Source organism: Strix uralensis, chromosome Z (genome assembly GCF_047716275.1).
Source record: "Strix uralensis isolate ZFMK-TIS-50842 chromosome Z, bStrUra1, whole genome shotgun sequence".
Lineage (NCBI taxonomy): Eukaryota > Metazoa > Chordata > Aves > Strigiformes > Strigidae > Strix > Strix uralensis.
The window spans coordinates 76774432-76797682 of record NC_134012.1 but is presented as its reverse complement, the minus strand read 5'-3'; the positions used below and the strand labels follow the sequence as shown (position 1 = coordinate 76797682).

General features: G+C 39.8%; 1 protein-coding gene and 1 long non-coding RNA gene across 13 annotated transcripts in view; one reads left to right on the top strand and one right to left on the bottom strand.

Annotated features, from left to right (window-relative positions):
- AGTPBP1 (ATP/GTP binding carboxypeptidase 1) overlaps positions 1-16459 on the bottom strand; it is a 74932-nt gene extending 58473 nt beyond the window's left edge. For 2 of the 12 annotated variants that reach the window (XM_074855605.1, XM_074855604.1), the window contains exons 1-3: positions 6474-8935; positions 5449-5580; positions 4363-4433 (exon numbers count right to left, since the gene is read on the bottom strand). In XM_074855605.1, coding sequence (XP_074711706.1) covers positions 4363-4394 — 32 coding nt within the window. In that variant the 5' untranslated portion in view covers positions 4395-4433; positions 5449-5580; positions 6474-8935. Of the gene's footprint in view, positions 1-4282; positions 4434-5448; positions 5581-6473; positions 8939-15937; positions 16025-16164; positions 16350-16443 lie in introns of those variants that run through there. The other 10 variants (XM_074855594.1, XM_074855602.1, XM_074855595.1 and 7 more) reach the window with 9 other exon arrangements.
- Positions 16413-22057, top strand: LOC141937634 (uncharacterized). The gene is made up of 2 exons (XR_012627022.1): positions 16413-16819; positions 21822-22057. It is a non-coding gene; the product is annotated as an uncharacterized LOC141937634 (long non-coding RNA).
- The last annotated feature ends 1194 nt before the right edge of the window (positions 22058-23251 follow it).

Here is a 23251-nt window from a genome sequence, read left to right as displayed (position 1 = left end):
GTCCAGTCAACCCACATATAAGACTGTGTAAGAGAACTGTTGCTTCAATTTGTGTGTGCGTGTGTGTGTATATATATATAAAATTTCCATTGTGGTATATCCTTGGTCTCACAATGAAATAAGTGTAGTTTGAAAGCTGGAAACAACCCAAGAAAGCAAGGATGATCCTTAGGAACAAACAAAAAAAGAAAATACAAGTTTTCATAAAGTAAAACTCACATACAGGCACTAAAATTTCAGAGCAAACCTGATTTTTGACTGCTGCAGCCTGCAAAATTCAAGCAACACTGGCACATGGAAGTAATATACCACATACAGAAAGTTAGCATCTAACGTAATTTCTCTGTACTTACTAAAAGCTTTAAAAGGTTTAGGAAGGATAAGTCATTCTCACTGCTGGGTGGTATAACAATTTATGTCCTAAGATTTAGAGGTATAATTTCCTCCTGGGGCCAGAGTTCCCACGAAGAGCAACGAGTGATCATTGCAGTGGTTAAAGAGATATCTTTAGAATGGTTTTAGGCTATTCATCTTGCAAGAAGTCTTCCAACAGAAATATAGTCAAATAAACTTCAGGTCTTCACCATACCCCATAAAGTGTTCTTGAAAATAACATCAGCTCAGAGTCTATGCTGAAATATAAAGTCCTGATTTCCTCTTAGCTATGTGAGTTTTCTAAATCAAGAATTGTACACTTTTTTATTAATATTCTATACTAATATACAGAGTGGTTATAATACTGTGACAGCTTCCAATGTCAGCACGGTAAATCAAAAAGGCTGTAGGACAGGAAATACGGCAGCCAGACTGACTGACTCTGCTCCTGTACAAAATACTGCTGTAACTATCCATTTGAACTAAGAACAAAATGGAAGCCCAATCTGCAATGGGTCTTTTTCTGATATTTGTAATGTACATAAGTTTTGATCAACAAACCATTCAGGATCCAAACCTGGAAGAGAGCTCTCCAAAACAGAGGCAACATGGAATTCAGTATTTTTAATTCAACAGCTAGATAAACCAAGGAAATAGTGAGAACGGCATGATAAAAACTGTCCTGTCAGAGCTAGATTTCCTCTTAAGCTGCTGACATTGCAGAACCTCACATGTGGCCCTGAACACTGCGGCCAGCCTTTCATACCACACTTGTTTTCCTACAAGAGAGACATTTTTCACCCTACCCATTCTAAAGCTGCCTCTACAAGAGCACTGTAGTCACTAAGGGTAACACAGAGTCTCTTCTATCTTTAGTTATAAAAATCATGACTGTGAAGCACAGGAAGAAACTTCATAAGACCATATAACTACTGTCTTCAGAACTGGATGAACACAGTTGCTTTTCGTGACAGACATATGCTCAACCCGTCCCTAACGGCCTGCAAAAATGGTGGTTCAACAACCAAAGGCAACTTCATTCTAACGCTTTGTATCCCTTCACTTGAAAGTTTTTCTCCCTGCAGTTTAATCTTATTATTTCTGGCTCTCCTCACTGCAAACGTGACTGTTCTTTGTCCGTTGTAACTGTATACCTCTCTAAGCACTGCACCTTGCATATGTTTCCATCAAATATTCTTAACCATTTTCTGCATTTCACACAAGTATTTTGAAATCATTTGATCCTCCAATATTTTTGCAGATCTTTCCAACTTCAAGTTAAAATTGCAAACAACAAGAACTTTCTTCTCTTTCAGATAATTAGTAGAAGCTCAAAATATTTTCAGTCATTAACTGCACACAGAAAGAGCACATCCAGAAACAAACTCTGTACTGTTTCCTTCTGACAGCGATCAACTACCACAGCTCTGGTATCCAGTCAGTGCTCTACTCCAGCGCACCTGGATGGAACACTTGCCGTAGCTTCCTGATGCAATCATATGGAATGGTTATTTTAGTATGTCATATTTTAAAGCTTTAAACACGTATGTGGTATTTTAATGCCACTTTCCTGCTCATGGGACCTGTTACTCTCTCACACATGAAAAATCAGATGTATTTTCAAGAACAACTCAAACCACCTGTGGCTGTTTGCAGCCCCACCCATTTGGTTAGTTCTTCCAGGATCCTTCTGTGCAAGGAATAGAAGACGGCTGATCTACAAGTACTCCGTTTCTGCTCCCTGACTCCCACAGACATAACCTCTAGGTTTGCCATCTCCGTCTTTCGCTACTTAACCCAAATCTCATAAATTCTGAAAAGAACTGATAATTATTATTCTGGGATGGATTTCGACTTTCTCTAAGTAACCTGAGGTGAAGTTTAACCAGGCTTATTTGACCGTATACACTGCATGTCTCCCTAGGGCAGGAAACCCTTTCTCCATCCGACAGTCAAATACTGCAGCTCAAAATGCCCCTCACACCACCATCTTACTTGCAGAAAGGAAATATGAACAAGCTTGCCATCATCTCAGCTGTTGCCAAACCGTACAGTGTGACTTCAGCTAACCAGACAGTTCTGTGGATTTCCTCATTCTCTGGTTAGGAAAGTTATGAGGAGATAGAAGCAACTGCCCAGGCAGTGAGGAACAGAGGACAAGGGTTCATGTTTAAAAGAGAAGTCCCTCAACAAGAAAACATCTTCTCAAAGAAAGTTCCCCCACTGCAGGACATTTCTTTTAGTCCCACTAACTCCCAAAAAGTTTAAGCATTCTTACTCCAATGATGATGAAGTGCTAGATTCACAACTCTCCATTACTAACCGTACACCACTACTGCTATGCAAATACTAAAACACTCCTGTCTGCTCACGCTGAGAACGATAACTCTGACGGCTGTCACATGGCAGCTTATAAAAATTGAGTTATCTTAGAATGGTTTTCGGCTATTCATCTTGCAAGAAGCTTTCCAAGAGATAATAGTCAAATGAAGGAAGTAATCAGAAACCTTCAGTTTCCCAACTGTACCTACTTCCTCTGAAACTGCTGTTTACAGTCAGCTAGCACACTGACATCAGGGAGTGTCTTCTTCCCCCAGAGCAAACAGGTCATCTGTGTTTCAGCATGTTACAGTGAGCCTTTAAAAAAATATTTTAAAGTAGGCAGGCTTCTCGTGAGTTTGTTTTCATTTTATTCCAATGAAAACCTTTTTCTAAATATTTTTTTCTCTCAAACACCTCCACAGTTAACAAATAATCTTTAAAGAGCTGATACTTCTGATTAGTTCACAGCTATCTCTGTACAATAAATTCACCATAATTTATTCATGACTTAGGGAACAATGGTTTTGAATTGCAGGGATGGAAACTTTCATTTTGACTCAATAACTAAAGAAGAATAAATGGCATGTAAGTGACCACTCTGCAGAAATCTAATATACTCTGTGATAGCATTCTTCATGTATTATAATTAGTACTATTTCCAAGAATACCCATTGCTGACAGAGAGTTTGAATTTGCTTATCACAATGCCTAAAGAACTAATATACTGAAAGTAGAAAACATAATAGTTTCTTTAATATTTCTTTTGATCCATCTCTTACACAAACAGGAACGAGTCTCTGACATCTAGCCATTCCATTGTTGAAGTCATCAAAAGCAAAGATGATTCTACATGCAAGCATTTAAATTAAAATTTTAAATTCACCCCAAGATATAAAACTAACCCACAGTGCAGCATGTCCTTCATGAAAATTCATTCACTCATTTAGAAAATAATTGGTATTTCAGGGAACTAAGACCGAAGCCAAAATTCCCTATTTTCCCACCTTTAGACTTATTTTTTTCATCTGATCAGATGGTTTGATTTAATGACGTGGTTTAACCTGTGTTATCTTAAGAAAAGAGTAAGACTGAAAGCCTTTCCTGATGCTTAACAGACATGTTGCCTTCCACAGATAATCTCATAACTTTTTCAAATATTTGCTAAAACAAGTTATCATGACAATTACAAGCACAATGTTTCAACTCTTGAAATCTTCTGTAATCTCACTCTTGTTTGTCCTGTGTGTTGGATGGCAGGACTGTTGGAGAATGATATACATTTCAGGACAAAATCATGGCTTCTTACACAGTATTATAAACTTGTCCTTTAATTCCTTCACTAGAAATCATTTTATGTTTTGCCCATATTTGCCTGAAATGATTAAATTAATTTATAATTGTTTCAATGAAATTTAATGTATATTTTATATTTAAACATGTGTAACACTAACTGAAAATTTTAAATTAAAAAAGTTATTTCTTAAGTGTGAAACTACTTTATGCTAATCAATATTGTCTCCCTCAGTGTTTCAGGACATCAATTTACACATTCTTACTAGGGACCCATAATGTATATTTTATTTACCTTGTCATTAAGATAAAGACTGCTCTTCCACAAATCTCAAATAGCTTGATGTTGGAAAGTCACTATAGTTTTAAGTTTACCTTTTTTCAGATGATGTTTTTACTTTGTTCATATCGGAAACCTGATTCTTCAAATCACCATCTCCAATAACCTGGAAGATATTAAGCAACTACAGATTATCAACATCTTTTTTTTCTTTAATGATGAAATAGTACTGCCATATTAGATGTGTCTACACCAGGAATGTTAAGTAAGTTAATTAGCATTGATTGAATTTCTCCACATTGTCACAAGCTCTTCTCTCTCCAAATTATTTGATCTAGCTTTTAAAATAAACTGTTGCAATATAAGTATGGAGTGTGATTCTGCATTATAATTCAGTCCTACCAAGCTCAAAGAGTTTGATCACAATAAAACAGAAATTTAAATAATTTACTTAATAAACAATATTTTCACATCCATGACAGAATTTTATCAAACACAGCTTTTGCTGAAGCCAGTAAATGCACTTCTTTAAACTTACTTGACAATGTTGTGAAATGCCACAACGTACTTACTTCTGACTGACATTTCACGTAGCTATAGGATAACTAGGGCTAGAGGCACAGTGAGAAACATGGAGTGTTTGGTGTTCTTATTTAAGCAAGACCTGAATACATTTCTTGGACAGAAACCATATAGTGCTAAGGACTCAATTTTCCTATCCTTTTAAGGACATCGTGTCCTCAGGGTACACTGCTTCCTCAAACAGTGCCTCCAAGCAATTAAGGTTGCAGTCTACAGGACCATTAACTGAACCTCAGTACTCTCATTTGAGATCTAGTATGAATGACAAATACTCCCACTGTGAAAAAAACAGTGTCCTCAAGGGGAAAATTGTTAGTTTTAAGGTAGAAGACAGAGTAAAGGGAAAAAGGATGTTCAAAGACTTGGGTGGTGAGAATGAAGAAAATAAAGCACTTGTTCTCTTGGGAAACGAAGGCAAGAAATTCAGTCAAGCACACACAGGCAGCCCACCCCCCAAAAAGAAATCTGTAAGACTTCTCAAAAATCCTTGCAGTTCAGCACATAAAATACTCAGATTTTTATTACTGATAAATTTCACTCTGCAATTGCTAAAAGCCTAAAGCAAATGAAGTATGAAGCAAGCTTATTTCCAGACTTACCTGAAAGCAGAATCTTTTCCCAGCAGCCAGGAAGCAAATGCTCAGCTTTTCACAAGAATTCCAGCTTGACTCAAGTTAACAGGTGTCCTCAATTTGTCCAAGTACCCTTCAAGTGTAAACTATCTTGACTTCCTTTAAAGAAAATGGATAGTTACAAGAGAATAGCTGTGTCCACCACAATGCAGACAATTTCACAAATTATGAAGTCTGGATTATTCAAATCAGGTTGTAGGTTTTACTGAGGGGAAAACATTAGATTCTTGAATTCAAGTAGCCAAGTGCTGTTTTGCTTGCAGCGTTGACCCGCTGTCAGACAGATGATGAACAGTCTGCCAGTGCCAACAGTGTCTACATATTATAGTGTACTGAACTGCTGTACCAGTGGATCCAGCTACAGAGCTGAACTATCTTGAACTGCAAGGTCTTAATTTGTTTGCTCTAAATTCACCACAAAGTATTCAGTAAGCGCTAATGTGCAAATGCTTAAGGTCAAGGGGAAAAGAAGATAAGAAAAAGCACAAAAACCTTTGCAAAAAATCAGTGAGAAGGAGCAGGGAGAAAAATAAAAGGGATATAAAGGGATATCATCAATCCAGAGAGTTGTGGTGGAACATTTATGCATACTAAAGTAACAAATCTCTCTTCAAATTTTACTAGGTGATGCAAAAAAGCCATTTCCAAAACATTTTTAAAAACTTTTATTATTATGATTATTTTGAATAAAGGATTGATAGAAATGTCAATGCAGAAGGTGCATGAGTCAATTTAAACACACTTTTAACACACATTTGATGTCACTTGCCTACCAGTGGTAGCAGAGCAGTGGGTAAATTAGCATCAGCATTTCTGCATTTAAAAGTCCAAAACCAACAATTAAAAAAAATAATCCTCAAGTTGGAGGGGGAACAGAGGGGAGCAGGGTGTGTTGACTAGTTAAACTTCAAACTGATATATGCTAGATTCTGTGCAATCTCCGTCTGCCTTTTCCCACTGTCTGTGGAACATTATTCCTACCATCCTCTCACCTGCACAGGGGAAACAAGTAGCTTCTTCGAAGGAAATTTCTCCAGACAGGTGAAGTTCCAAAGCAGAATGCTGCACTCACTGCAGTAATGCTACCAACACTAAGATAAATTAAATGGACTGCGAGAAGTTATATATAATTTTTCACCTTTTCCTTTCTCCCAAGAAAAACAAAGACATGCCTTATATGACATGTATTTGCCTCCCTCCTAGGCGAAGTCTTTGTCACTGAGCCAAAGACTCACCTTCTCTGCTGATCCGTCTTTTTAGCCCTATGAAACTTTGCCACTCACTGGCAAAGCTCCTGTGAAAGGGAAGAGGATATCCCCCCCTCCCCCCAATATTTACCCTTCATGTAAGTTTTGGAATGTGCTGAAATGAAACAGAGTAACATGGAACCCATGGACTTGGGTAAGTGCTCTAACCACAAAGCTACTGCACAAAATGGCAAGCACTATCACCAATTTTCTTTTGCTCAAAACAATAGCTAAAGAAATGAACTGGCACCATTTCATTCAGACCTCACATTCAGGCATGTCTATTAGGTATTACTGGAAGTGCCTGTTAGACTACAGAGGACTCGTAAGTGCACCATCTGCCTGAATACTAAGTTACATGCATTAGAAGAACAGCAAGATGCTTAGCTTCTCCAAGCCAGCAGTAATTCTGGTCAGACCTTTTAACAGGATTCAGAGGAAATATTACTGACACAAGTTAGTTAGCAACCTGCAAGGTGGGTGAAAGATGAATTAGTAACTCTAGTACTATGCTCTTAATACCATTCTGCTAGCACAGGTGACTGGACCTCAGGGCTTCTGCAAGAAAACATAAAGGGATTATGACCAGAATCCAGATGTTGCTATCCTCTTTTATAAAAAGCCTCAGCCCCATTTCTTCTCATGTGGATGAAGAAACTTCTAGATTTGGGCTTTTCTTTGCTGACTGCCAGGTTTGGGGTTTCCTCCCTCCCTGCAACCCCTGAAGATCACACATCAAGTACTCACGATATTTCTTGTCCAAACACTTCACTAGGGACAACAAACAAAGCCCTCTCTTTTTCCTTGATCTCACCTATCTGTAGCTGATGAACATTCAAAACCAGCTCCCGATTCTTCCAGAAAACAGTGTCTCATTCCCATTTTAGACATTCATTTACTCTTGTGATCCTAAATCCATCGCTTTAGGGGAAGAGAAACCTAAAATGTCATCTGTTTAAAAAATAAGCAAATAAATAAAAATCCCCTTCACTAAAATCAGGCCAGTGCCTGTTCCACTTCCCTTGTTTACATCTTCTCTCTTAGAGGAATACTTTTTCATTTCCACACAAATATGAGAAACTTCATACTACAGTAGAAAGCCACCTAATCATCAAATTTACTCTTCATCAACTACCTAATAATGGAAAGAGGGAATTTAAAAAAAGTAAACGTTACTAATCAAATACTTTGCATGCACCGTCACATAGCTCTTTTTGCATCTTCTTTAAGATTCTGGTACTTAAACTGGTGCATGTATTTCAGGGAGAAGTGAGTATACCCCTTATTTACTGCAAGCCATCCAGGTGGAATTTCTACATGCTCTGAACAGCCATCTTTACATAAAATTGAAGAAATCAAATTAAACTCAGTACAGCAATGCATGGCTCAACTGCACCAGAACCTGCAGTTAAGTGTATTCACTTTAAATTGTTTTCCCTTTTGTCTCCCATTAATCACTAATGGACAGTAAGGAAGGCAGACAGAAAATCAAACTCCAATCTTTACTCTTAACTTACAATCACAGTATGAAAAAATGCATAGTCACTACTACAATATGTCAGTGCTGAGCACTTTCATTGTCATTTTGATAACACCACATCTGAAAGAAATTCCCATATGTTAAACACATAGCAACCTCACATCTGAGGCTCAAAACTTTTATTTAAACCAACAGCAGCTCTGCTTTCATGGTTGCTTTTTTCCCCACTGAAACTCTAGGGTTTTTGTATATACATTTAAAATATATATCTATATTTGGGAATTATACCAGACTGTCTTACCATCAAGCCCATTGTCTTGCAATAGAAAATCTCCCCAAAAAGTATGTTTTCAAACAACTGCCACAGAAGACAAATCTACCAGTATCTGGCAAGCTAATAGAAAGCAAAGGGAGCAGTACTAGTCAGACAGGGCAAGACGACTCTTCCACAAAACCAAGTATTTACAGAGCATGCCAGATAAAATCTATTTCTCAAGATCATGGAGGCTGAAAAAAAAAAACAGTTGTTATGCTAAAATCCTGCTATTAGAACTCTCTGTTAGGGAAAACAAAGATAATCTATCTGCTACTGAATCTGGAAGATGATCTGATTTGACATAAACAGAAATCACATGCTTCAACTGACCAAAATATTTTAACATGGAATGTGCCTATCTTAGAAGGGTAAGCGTAACTAAAAAACTTAAGTATCTTTGTATTTTCTTTTCTTAACACACCTCCCTGCGCGCCCCCCCCCCCCCCACCCCAAAGTCCACACAACCACACACAAGAAAAACAAAAAAAACCCCACAGAAAATAGAGTCCTTAAAAAAGCCAAACACCTCTGAAATTTACCCTGGTTAATACCAGGACTTTCCTGAAAGTACTTTGTAACTACATTCCAAAGAAGACAGTTCTTTTCATCAAATGAAACTAACAAAATCAAAACCAAGTATGGATATGCACAGTTTATTGATAGTATTAAATCTGTTCTACTTGAGTATATTCTATTTTCTGTGGGTTTATTTTCCAAAAATTCATTTTCTTAACTGATATACTTTATATAGAAAGAAAGGCCTAGTTTTTGAGTCTGTTCACTACATATTAAAAGAAGATATTTTATTATCATAAATAAAGGAGTTGCAAAACCCACATATCAAATCATATTCATGAAGTGACAAAACAAAGCTTCAGGTTTACTGTGTATATCTATCATAATAAGTCTGTAAAACCTGTAAGATTGTTCATCTCTATATATTTTCATGCTTTGCTTTGTATCCAAAGCTAGGCACGTCCCAAAGTAGTTTCAAAGCCAGAGCTCAGACTTCACTTATGCTCATCATGGAGCTATTGATTTGAAAAGTTAAAAAAAAGTAACCATGAACAAGGGCACAGCAAGTAAGTAATTTCTTTGCTCTGTACTCATTCATCACATAGTGGAAGCAAGTACCTGAGCAAAATCTTTGTTAATGCTACAGTATAAAAAAAAAAAAACCAGCAACATAGTATGCGAAAAAGAAAGCAATACAAAAGTTCAGAGGACAGAACTGTGTCAAAAAACAATGAATTAAAAAACTAAATAGAGAAACCCTAGGTATGAACTGAGAAAACATGTAATGACTTAAAATTTCATAAAAGCTAGGCAGAAGAAAAGCTAAATCAAACCCCTCCACTAGATCAGGTGATTGCATTCTGGGGTATTCTTCCAAAAGACACCTTTACCTCTGACAGAAGTACATGTGGGTCTCCTGAGTCCTAGTGCAGATTAAACCAGAAGCAAACTGGTTTTTTTTTAAAGACACCTTTACCTCTGACAGAAGTACATGTGGGTCTCCTGAGTCCTAGTGCAGATTAAACCAGAAGCAAACTGGCCACGGATAGTGTATCATTTCGCATACCCTGAAGTCTCAGAAGCTGTTCATAGGTCAAAATAGTCTTTTTCAAGACACTGAAAAAGTCTGTTTAAGCACAACTATATAAAAAGACTACTGCATTCTTTGTGTTCTAGGCAATCTTAATCCAAAATACTATTTGTGGTTTAATTCTTTAAACATAGAAGTAAATTGTTTGCAGGAACAGACTAAGTAGATATATGTTTGTAGGAATAGGCCCTGTGTTCAAAATTCAGGATGACAGTAAGAGTCACCATCTCAGTACTAAGAAGCAAACTACCCAGAATACTTGTAGAAAGCAGGTCAACACTGTGATAACCAGCATCCTAAATATGGCAAAACCCCACAAATATCCCTGCACAATATGGAAAACTGCAGTATGTTACTTGAGATTACACAAGAAACATTCACCAGGACAGCACAGTGCTCTTCCTTTGACAGCAGTCAAGAACTGGCCACTGCTATTAATCCAGTGATGCTGCCTCCACCGTCTCATCCTGTTGTACCATAAGGAGGACCTGTCCCTTTGCAAAGGGCTTAGAAATTATACCTTAAATTATCCCTCTGGCCATTTAATCATTTACTCATTCACACATAATGTATTGTCTCCCAATTCAGTACCCCAAGTGACAACTACCACAAGTAATTTCTGAAAAACTGTTTTTTTGACAGAAAACACTTCTATCTTGAAGCCATGCAAACTAGCAAAGTTATTGGATGTGAACAATTTCCTTAACAAAAACATGAGATCTAATGTTAGATGAAAACTCTCACAAACTATTTTGAGGTGCCACAGTTACCTGTACGAAGTATTTCATATGCTGAAAGCTCCATCCACAGTACAATACATGAAGGTTTTAGTTATCTATAGTGTAGCTTAAAACTACAGTGATTGAAAACCTGGGGAAATCCTTCAAGCTTCACTAAATTGCAAGTTGGCAAATCCTACACTGTACTCAAGACAATCTAGTAAACAGAACCCATACACATAAAGAGTTATATCTAGTGTGGCAGTGAAAATTTGTTTTCTGGAGTTGCCTATTCCAGCCCAGTTCCTGAACCTTCTTCTACAAGCACTGGGAAACAAAAACATAGACTTCCTACCCCATCCCCAATCTTACTTTGTGGAAGTATCATAGGCATTGAAAGCCCTAGTGAACAGCCCAGAGAGAGACAATTTTCAGGACCAGGTGTATCTTAAATTAAATTAAATTGTAAATTAGGACAGAATGGCTTTGAGCACACACTAAACAGTTATCTCTTCCTAATACTTTAATATGCAGCAGTCCAAAAAGCTTTTAGCATCATCAAAAAATGATAATGTACCTAAGGGTACATTAATGTGTACGTAAGGGTACATAATGTACCTGAGGGTACATTAAAAGTTATTTCTTCCATGAGAAAAAGTTTAAGATACTAAAAGAACTAGAGATACTTTTCTTCCAGATGGAACCGTAAAGCTTCATGTGGAAATGAGAGAAAATAACCCTTTATCTAATGACTAAAGCTAACCAACTCCTCTAAGTTGCCAAAAAAAAAAAAAAAAAAAAAGAAAATCCTTTTTGGTGGAAGAGAGTCTAATTTTCAAACTTGAAAAAGTGAAAAAATACTTCTGAAAATCAGCTACAGTCTTTTCCTTGTACACTTTGCTATAAATATTTATAGTAGGAAACAAAAAAAATCAGCTGATCAGTTTACCCATTGCTGCATTACAGCAAAGTGCTGACTTTTTGACGTGACTAGATAAACTGCAGCATATAATCATTCAAAATGACATACATAAAGCTTCTCAGAAGACTGAAGCACCAAAGCCATATACAGCAGCTTGTCAACTATGTCATGCAGCCAATTACCACCAGTCCACTTAACTGTAAAAACAGTCTGATACATGTAGCCAAAAAAGTTGTGAATATCTAATAGTGATTCCCTTTAAATGCTTCTTTTCCTGTCTTTTTTTTTTTTTTTTTTGTTATACTAGGAAAAAAGCAGAATAAGAAAACAGTACTTAATTTCTTGTCTGGAAAGAACCTCCTAGAAAGTTACTGGCATGGCAAACATAAGTTTACTCCTCAAAGCACGACAAATTTGCCATCACCAGGCTCACTGAGTATCACATTCAAAGACTGCATGATTTAAATTGACAGAAATACTGCAAAAATCAGTTACTCCTTGCCCACCTAGCACAACCCTTTTATCACGTAGAAGGTGAATAGCACAGGGAGGGAAAGAGGGCAATAAAAATAGCCAGGAGGAGAAGGACAATCAGCAGAAACTATGCGTTTCCCTACACCAACTGGAACGTAGTAACTTTCCCCAGCTCTTGGAAATGCTTCAGTGATACAGTGCTAAATGTCAGAGGTTCTTTCCAGCACCTAACCCAGTGACTGCTCCTTTGGCTCACACTGTCTTGATGGCTAAGGTCAGTCTGTAAAGAAATCAACCCAAACATCTAAACCTGCTAGTTCAACAGAGCTGAGTTTAAGCAAACCCTCGAGCCTGGTTTTAATCCAGAAGAAAAAAAGAAAATCAAAAAATCTGGCTCCATGTTGCAGACTTATCTACTCAAATATAACTCCAGCCCTTCAACCTCATTAGTACACAGAAACACAATCATCTCGCAATTCATAAAACACTCAGCAACATTCTCACTGTCAAAACCTTGATTTGTACCATTTAGCTTATGAATTATACTTTAAGCAATTAAAACTGTATCACCTACCTCCAGTACGCAAAACCCTGGACACCCTGCTTCTCATAAACTGTAAGATTTTTCAAAGATGTAGTGAAAATTTGTATGTGTCTTTTAATGAATTTAAGCTTTCAGGATGACAGTTTCAGGACTGTCACCTCTGCAGCTGTTCCAAAAGAAAGGATGCTCGGGTGCTCCCCTCCTCCCCCCCTACTTCCAGTCTTTCTATGTTTAACTTACAAAACTGTATTTCCAAATGTAAACCATGCTGAATTGTCCACGTATCCAGGACACACACTGAACAGTTCATAATCTTCTTGATGCTTAGCACAGTATATTGCACAGTTAAGCTGTGGATAGTGGCAGAGCTTGAAAACATACCCAGAGATAGACTGCCATTCCAAATCCCTCCTAAGCACTCATACGAGCAGCTGCATTGTTCAGCACTCTCACACTCACTCCAAGAAACCTGACTTCCCCTCAAAGTTGTTTAAGGAGTTTGAACACTTCAATTACTGCAGTTATACTCCAGGGCCAGGGTGACTTCAGCAGCATTCAGCTCTTTTGGCATTAGCAATTCATATCACAGGAGCAATCTCCTAAGAGCAAGCAGCTCGCAGATGCTGAAATTCAGTAAGTTTCAAGTAACATATTGAGAGCCAAAAAACAGGTGGTTCTCAGATATGTCCAGCAGAGTATCACCATGAATTTTAAAGACTGCAAAGTCTATAATCATAAGATACATTGCTGACAAGTTGTTGAGTGACAAGTTGAACGTCTACCCTAGACTAAAACCTAAACATGAGGTGAAATAGCAAGCTCCTTCTGTAAGCCAAGAGGACTTCAGGGAGCCTTCTCCAGAGTTTTCCCTCTCTAATTGTAGCTTCACACCCATAATTTCAGGGAAGTTGCTCCTAGAAGCAGTAAGCTAACTAATATAAACCAGTTGATTGTACATTACCATCTACTACCAAGACAACTGAATATTTTTCAAGTTCAAAAGCTTCCTGTTGGAAGACACTCTACGAATTTCTTGAATATGAAAACTTAAGTATGAGCACTGCCATCTCCAAAACCTGAACTGAAAGCTAAGCCTGAGCTCAGGTATCACTTCACACAAACACGGATGAGGTATCACTTCACACACCAAGACCACTCCTTGGTTTGAGATCCTTTCCTCCCTTTTTGAAAAAAAAATAAAAGAAGAAACTTATTTTTATGAAGCTTTCAAAAAAATAATGTACTTAATTTATGCTGGCATTAAAAAAAAAAAAATCACAGTAGTGAACTGAGACATCAGAAACTAACAATAAAAATTTGTTCTGCTGAAATAGGGGCATGTGATAAAATTATCTTGATGTTAAGAAGGTCTCCAGAAAAGGATACTATCTTGCCACTCCCCAGTGCAAAAAGTAAAAACATATTCCAACACAGACTTGCACTCACAGTCCCAATGCACACCATGAAGTATAATTTCCAGAAAAACTCTTAGGTCACAAGTATGATTTCACTGAAGGATTAATCAGAAGGTGGGGCTATCCCAACAACAGCATGCTGTCACCCATCTCTATATGCAGCAGTGAAATACACACTGAAAGCTACCTGCAAAACAGGGAAGCCTCTTGACTAAATATAACCTATAAAGGTACTTCACACACATATTTCTCTAAAAGAATATGATTAGTGGGGATACACTTGTAGGAGAGCTAATTCCCTCATGATGGAAAAACAAATACACAAAAATTAACATTCATACCACAAGGCTGTACTGAAGTTTCATAGTGTTTTACACTATGCACATGCAGGTGCATAGAAGAATATCATCTCTCCCTATAACATACCATGGAAAGTTTACAGCTGCAAGCATACTTAACAAAAGTTCATCCAGGTCAGGATACGTAAACATCTGACAAAGGTCAGCATCTGATAACAGTTTACGCTGAAGAAAAACATCACCCCATCTCCTGATACACAGCCTATTTCTCATATTCTCTCTGTCAAGCAATTGAACCCAGACCTGGAGAAATAATTGCTATGCAAGATTTCCACAACTATAAGAGAAGGCAGGAAAAAAAAAAAAACAAAACCAAAAACATTTAATAAACTCCTACCCATGGAGCGTTAAGTTAAACAGACGTTCAGCAGGGTATGCCGTATGGCACACTAAGCAAGTGTTACTCAGAATCACAGAATCATCTAGGTTGGAAAAGACCTTGAAGATCATCTAGTCCAACCATTAACCTAACACTGACCATTCTTAACTACACCATATCCCTCAGCGCTGTGTCAACCCGACTCTTAAACACCTCCAGGGATGGGGACTCCACCACCTCCCTGGGCAGCCCATTCCAACACCTAACAACCCGTTCTGTAAAGAAATGCTTCCTAATATCCAGTCTAAACCTTCCCTGGCGCAACTTGAGGCCATTCCCTCTTGTCCTATCACTTGTTATTTCCTTAAAGAGACTCATCCCCAGCTCTCTGCAACCTCCTTTCAGGTAGTTGTAGAGGGCGATGAGGTCTCCCCTCAGCCTCCTCTTCTTTAGACTAAACAACCCCAGTTCCCTCAGCTGCTCCTCATAAGACCTGTGCTCCAGACCCTTCACCAGCTTCGTTGCCCTTCTTTGGACACGCTCAAGTCATTCAATGTCCTTTTTGTAGTGAGGGGCCCAAAACTGAACACAGTCATCGAGGTGCGGCCTCCCCAGTGCCAAGTACAGGGGTAAGATCCCTTCCCTGTCCCTGCTGGCCACGTTATTTCTGATACAAGCCAGGATGACATTGGCCTTCTTGGCCATCTGGGCACACTGAAGTGTGTACTCCAGTGGCCGTGTTTTCCAGGGAATACCCACGCTAGATTATCCCGCCGGGCCGGGCCGGGCCCCGCCACAAAGCCACAGCGTTGCGGGGCCAGCAGGGCAGGGGGTCACCCACAGCCTTTCTACTTCGCGGAGCGCAGTTTTGCTGTAATGCCGCCTCGCACTGCCGAGACGCGTGCCGGAATCGGCCACGCACCGCTGTGAACAGCGTGGACGAAGAAACACCTGCGGACACCGGTGGGCTCCGCGCCGCCAAGCCTCCGGCTCCACCCCGTGCCGCGGGCAGACCCGACTCCCAGCCAGGCCACGCAGCTAGGCACCGCTCCTACCGTAGGGCCCGCCACCGCCTCCGCCGGGTGCCGCTCCCGGAGAGCGCTGCCGTGGCCGGGCGGCCCCACGCACACCCGCTGCTCCCCGACAGGAACGGGTTGCCGGCACGGGGAAGACCCGGCAGCCGGCCGGGCCCCGCCCCGCGGGCACCGCGCCTCGCCCCGCCCCGCTCCCGCCGCGGCCCGGCCCGCGCTGCCGAGGGCGATGCCCGCCCGCGGGGTGTCACCTCTGCGGCAGCCGCCGTCCGGAGGGCTGGGGCTGCCCCGCGGGACAAGAGGCGGCGGCAGGGGTGCCCCTCACCCCGCGGCGCTCAGGCGGGGGCGCCGGCCCCGCGCTGCGCCCCCGCCGTCCTCATGCGAGCGCCGGCGGCAGGAACCTGCCCGCCGCAGCGCGTCACGGGCCCCGCCGCGCCCCGGCCTCGCGCAGGCGCCACGCGCCGCCGCCGCCGCCGCCGGGGGGAGCGCGGTGCCCGGAGGCCGCGAGGGGAAGCCGGGAAGGTCTTAACCGGGCCGCGGGCTGCCTTCTCCCGGCCCGCTTCGGACGCGGCGCTGCTGCGGACTTCCCCTGCGGCCACCGAGGCGCCTCGCCGGTGGCCGGGGAGGGTGCGGGTTGCCGCGGGCGGCGGCCGCACGAAGCGGCAGGCGTGTGGGAATCGTGTGGCTGCGGGATCAGCATGGCAAGCCCCGTGAGCGTGCTCGGCCGGTAGCGCCACCCTCCGCCGCGGCCGCTCGCCTCTGAGCCTTCCTGCCTCCGTGCTGCGCCTGCCCCCCGCCCAGCGGAACTTTCACACCCCATTTTTTACGGCACGTGAGTCGTCCCTCACAACTGCAGGGAAGCTATAGATCCCTACGGCCCAGGACACCGAGGAAGCACTGAAGCAAGTAAGAAAACTCAGATTAGTGATTTGTAAAAGCCAAAGGCTTCACTCTCTTGTGCTTCCCCCTCCCAGTCTTTGTAAAAGGGAAATAATACTTCATACGCTTAAAAAACATCACATTTTATGGCAAATTAACCTCTACGTGCCTGGTTTTGACCACTCGGTATCACTGATGACATCTGGAAGCCCGCAATTTAATCTCCCTCCCTGACACTTGTTAATCTGTAACCACCAAGAAGTAACGTTTCCTTTTTCATGAAGTTCTTCAAATGAAGAAAGGAAACTGCTAAGAATTCCGAGGCCGGATCTTTACACTGGTAGTTTACAAAACTTACAAAGGAGAAGCAGCCCTTTAGTGAAGGCCGGTAAATTGAAATCCAGTTCAAATCCCATTTCTACCAGCAACAGCTAATGATAAAGGCACAATCCCTAACAGATTCATTTCCCAATAACAACTGTGTAACCATGTAGTTACATTCTAATTCTTACTTAGTAAAAAGCAGATTTCAGATCCTTAAAACTGTACACCCTTTACTCCTCTTGCCTTTCAAAATACATACACCTGGCTATAGCGCTTGCAGCTACTGCCTTACACACCGTAATTTATTCCGCTCACAAAGACATCCAAGACTCTTCTACTGTCTGTGAAGTAGCTGTGCGTTTATGGTGACAGTTGGCAACTCTTTCTTAGGGCTGATTCACCTGAAGAATTGTTTACAGTTCCTGCTTGTTACTCCTTTAACTCAGGTGATGTTCCAGTGTTAGAAAGGTAAATTCTGCTTATCATCCATACAATGGTCCATAGATGATCTGCATCAGAAACATACACATCTACACCTTCCAGACACAGAACAAAACTGCTTTACCGACAAGTCAACAGAAACCACACAAGTTAGGAGTAGGGGACTACTTTTGCGTAGCTATGACATGGCAGATACCAGTCCTCCCCCTCTGGGCCTAGTTAAATACAGTCTGTCTAGCTAACTAGCATCAGGCAATTTCTACCCATTAAATCAGGAAAGTCAGCTAAAGTTTTGGTGGAGTTAATTCAAGTTTAAAGTGGTATAACAGATTCCTTAGTCCATTATCATAATTTATGCATAAATACTTGATTACATTCAGTCCCCTTCCCATCATATTAACATGAATGGATAGGAGTGATTAGGCATATAACCAGTCATCCTTGATTCTATCCACTTGGTCTTTCTCCAGCAAATAATTCCATATTAATTAGGTTTACAAGTTCTAGGAAGCATATGTGTTACAATCAGAAAATACATGTTTATTTGGAAGGAGATGCCTCCCTCTCCTACCTTACAGGTTTCTCCAGTCATCTAGTGTGAACAAGAAGAATGCAGATAATCAGCATGCAGGCATTTACCAGCACATTGGCAACTGGCAGGAACAGTCTCACTTGTTCCATAACAGCGGTCACATTGGACAACAATTAAGAGAGAATACTTAAAACAGCAAACAGTACAGCTACAGGCTTTCTGTGAAGTTCTATTCATGGAATTATTTTAAATGCATAACTTTGTCTAAAGCAAAGCAGAAGATGTGGAATAAACTCAAGTATGACTCGTATGACTCAGGCAAAGACAAAAATAGCGTCAGGCAGGCTCTGGCAAGTAACGAGCAAATAAAGGGGGGTGTAGATAAAAAAAATCCCTCAAATTTTTTAAAGCTGAAGTCAAAGTCAGTTTACTTAAGTTAGTTAAGAAAATAATGTTTTTTAACTCTGTATGTGTCATGGCACATGATAAAAATAAGAGAATTCTCTGCTGAAGAAAGGACACAGCAGTAGATCAAATTATTTTAAGACTGGCAGAAAGTTTAATTTCATTTAAAAGAAAACGAGTGATAGTAACGTGCCTAATACAAATACTTGTATGAGTTACTGAAACCCATTAGCTTTTCTCACTATTAATGTGAACAGAGTGCAGAAGATAAAGTCTTCTCTTTTTTGCGGGCTGCATTTATCTGAATTATTTCACCCAAAAGACTGTTCTGTGCAGAACCCCTATTCTTACTAGCAAAACATCTGTTTATAGGAAGTTAAAGGTCACTGGCAGATAAAGTGATTCGAAGTTCAGGATTTATTTCTACAGAGAACAAGTTTACCTTCAGAAAACTTGACTGGTGTACAAATGCAGTAGCAGGCCACTGCTGTTCTCACTTACACAGTAATTCTCACCAAATCAGATGCAGTTTACTTATATGAGACTGCAGGAATCTGCCCCAGCTTTGTTTGTTTTCAAACGCACTACTGTGTGCAAAAGTGAATCTTTTGTAAAGATATACTTAAAAATCATGTTAAACAGAGTACAATTCTAAACATCTGATGCTATGAAGTTAATATAATGGGTCATTATTCTTTTGATTTCCCAAAATTTTATGACGTTTCAAGTAAAATTTTTAACAGGCACAAAAGGGTCCTGAAAACAACATTTTTTTTAGCCAGAGAAAATCATAAATCTGTGGTGGTTTGAAAATAAGGTGATGGCAAATTATACTGCCATTTAGTGAAAGCTTGACAGAGAGCCAGGCACTCTTCTCTGAAAATAGCAGCAAGAGTAATACTGCCTTATGAAGGAGAAGGGGTTCCACACAGTATTAAGTCTCTGATTTTGGTATTTGTAGGGAATGCAGTCATAGGAATATACTTCTTAACAGGACAATCCAAGCACTTAGGAAAAAAGTAAACAAATATATGTCAGTCCACAGACAATGTGGAAAGGTGAGGACATTAGAGGTAAGCTAAAAAGGCAGCTTATATGTTTACACAAAATCACATTGCATTCATTTAGAATTTTTGACAAGCAATGAATCAGCTCAGATTGCTGACGTTTATGCAGAGACACAAGTTTTTAGACAAAGACAGGTTCCCCACTCACAACTGCATGTTTATAGTCTGTTAAATCAACATTTACTACTATGTAAGCAGTACATTGTAACTTCCAGGATCAGACCATACAGCTAAAATAATCACAAATCATTTTAAGAGCTAATGGTTATCGCCTCTGGGAGCAGGAAAAGCAAGGAGAATAAGAAAAAGCTCTTCAAAATACTTTAATGGGTACCAATGTGTAAGCATTATTAGATCCTATCCTCCTCATTTGTAATTATCACCTGGCTACTCATTGTTTCCTATTAAATTTTAACCTGTACTAGTTAAATCTGCCTTGCCTGTTTCTACACTCCTGTGTACTGAACATATCCAGTCAGTTCCAGATAATGAACACAGCTACCAGCTCTCCTTAACTCTGAAGAACAATCACTCCCTCATTTGAAAGCCAACACTTGTCTCTACATACACACTGGAGAATTTGTTTTTGGCTCTTTATATCTAGATATGTCATTCTTCCCTAACCATTAGAACACTTGGTACATTTCCAACATAGCCTCTGTTCTTTCTCACCTTTCAGAAGATCTTTTGTGCTGTTATGTGCGTATTTCAATGCATACAAAAGCATTTTAGTTCAACCTCACATCTGTGGTTCATTCAACTACTCTTGCTTTTGTAATACTACAAATGAAATAACCCAGCAATATTCTTTGCACACAGTAATTGAAAAGGTATAGATATGTACCCTGGTGAATATTTTCATCTAAGTGTTGTGGGGATTGGGGGTGGGAAGGGGTGGGTGTTGTTTTTCAGGGCAGGAAGGGGAAAAATTTCTGAAGTGATACACCATGTTTCAAAGGCTTATACCAAGTCAGCCACTTTTTTCCACATGCCTACTGACAATCATATTTAATTTATATATGCAGAATATGAACACACACAAAAAACCAAGAGTGAATCTCCTGTGTTTCAGTCAAGTAAGAACCTCCATCCTCACAGTTTAAAAAAAAAGTAATATGCATATCATTTAGTTTGTGCACTGAGGGATATATGTTGCTACTTCTTCATATCCTGACTACTATCAAAGGTATTTTTAGTTATATCATGCACCAGATTTTGAAAGCTTATATTAGGACAAAGCTGTCAGCTAAGTACTATGCAGCTGCAAACTGGGGCAGTTTTTCAGGTTGTTTTGTTTTTAAAAAGGCCCTTAATCTGAAATAGCCTGTGGTAAATTCTTTCATGTACAGGCACACTAAAGAACAGCAAGAATTAAATAGACTTTGGCCCAGCTGAAGGTCACCTTCTTCTATTTATGAAAGTATTTGCAAACTTCCACATAACACTATTTTCCTTTTCTCCCTGCACCAATTACTTCCATTAACAAGGACATCCAAAGCAATGGTAAATTCCTGAAAAATCAGATGTACTTTAAGCAAGGCAAAAGGTAAAGAATAATCTTCAAAAACGACTATGAGATACCTACTTCTTGGGGGAAAGCTAGCTGAAAGTAACTTGCAGCAGGTGACCTCTCTTCCCACAATGGACTTAAGACACTTCTTGAGGGAGAGGAGGGTTCTCTGTGTTATTCAGAAAATAAACAAATGATGTAATTTTGTACAGACAGGTCAGTATGTAACTCCACACACTTAAGATCTTGATCCTTAGAGTAAACAAAGGAGAGTTGTCTCTTAAATCTGCTTCTATTTATTTAGCGTGTTTTAAGAATAGCATGAGGAGAATATAAACAGACAAAACTTACTGGTAAATTATGTTTTCCATTTAATTGACCTTTGTGCACACAGTACTTCAAGGACTGCAGATGCCTTTTTGCTTATGCCAGCCAAAATTTCCCTTTTTTTTTTTTTTAAGCTGAACAGTAGAGGACAAGTTTGCTCATTTCTCCTCTTAAGTATCCTTAAAAAATTCATAATGCTTTAGTATGAGTTTCTGCAGTGTAAAAATAGACACTCTATATTACAAACTCATATAAAATACATCAGTACCTTCAAAATTAATATAACATCATTTTGGAAAGACAAAAATAGAAGGCAGTCAACTTAACTACACCCAAAACTGGTACATGGTTAGCTGAAGATTTCTTAAACAAAGCAGCCTTTTTAAGTCAAGTATATGATGACATGTTCTTACTCTGTTACAGGAACAAAGGTACTCCATAACCAACACTGAAGAAACTTCCTCATAATTCTTACATTTAACCTAATCCTACTTCACCAAGAAGGAAGCACACAACATGTTCTGGATACAACCACCAAGAACTACCTGGAGGTTGTTTTTTTCTGTTTTGCTTAACATTGAGGACTACCTTGTGGATCCTACACCTATGTGCTTGACTGAGAAAAGCAATACTTTTGTATTAAACAGTAAGGCATTTTAAATACTAGTAACTTTTGTAATCTACTTCCCCCCCCCCCCCCCAAAAAAAAGTGCGTGTAACCTAAAAATAATTTTATTTCTCTGAATGTTCCCATGTGAGTATCACATGTACCAGAAGTTAGATCAGTCCTTCACAGCACTCTATCAATGCACTTCATTGTATCATACTAGGTTAAAGTGCTTTGATGTTCTCAAAACCACGCATCTTGGCTTAGGGGTTACTGGAGTGAACGTGTTATGCATAACCAACCTGCTGTTCACTTTTGATGCCTGGAGATCACCACAATTATGTCACAAAAGCCAGCTCATAATTGTTACCATTCAGCCTGGGCAAACACAAATATGTACTTGCTAACGGAAGCATCTGTGACAAACTGCAAACATACTACCCTTTCAGAAACGAACTTTTATTAAATACTGGGGGGTTTTGCTAATTTCATAAAGTTTTATTTGACATTATTATATAGGCTACAGCCCTCCTCTCCTGAAATGAAAAATGAAATTCCCCAGAAAAATCAAGTCTTTCTACAGAGCAGAGTGCTGGTCTAAGTATCACTGTTTTCTGTATTAAAGAAGCTTTCATTTACAGATATTTTAACCACCATCAGGTTCAATAATGATCTGCTCTTTATCTTCATAACCTTAAGATCGTTACAAGATGTCTATTATACAGCGTTGCACATCACCCCAGGAATTAAGTACAGTGCAACTGTGAACCACCAGACATTTCAACACCCATTGAACCAAAGACAATTCTTTCAGACAAAGAAGGTGCTGTCACTGGTTTAACTGGAGATCACACTGGGTCTTCTCCTCTTGCTTTCCTCCAAGTACAAATGCTCTGTGCTTTGAGCACGTTGAACAGAAAGGGTGATGGCGGAAGTCAGCGTTTTAAAACCTACTTCCTCATAACCTTGGAGGCAAAATCTACTTAAGCTAGCCCCTATTTGGCTCGTAAAGCACACCAGCCCCTGTCGCTTACATTGGTGATCTTTGCCAGAAACACTGGAAGCAATTTCTGCGTTTTGAAAAAAAAAAAAAAAAATTGCCTGTAAATGGCTCTAAAAACGCCAGGTGGTCTCCTCCCGCCATAAGAGAGAACCGACACATCTGAGTAAACTCTGCAGAGAAACAGTTACGTAATCTCTAGCAGATATATTTCATTAAGACCGAGAGAGCAAAAGGGAGGAAACA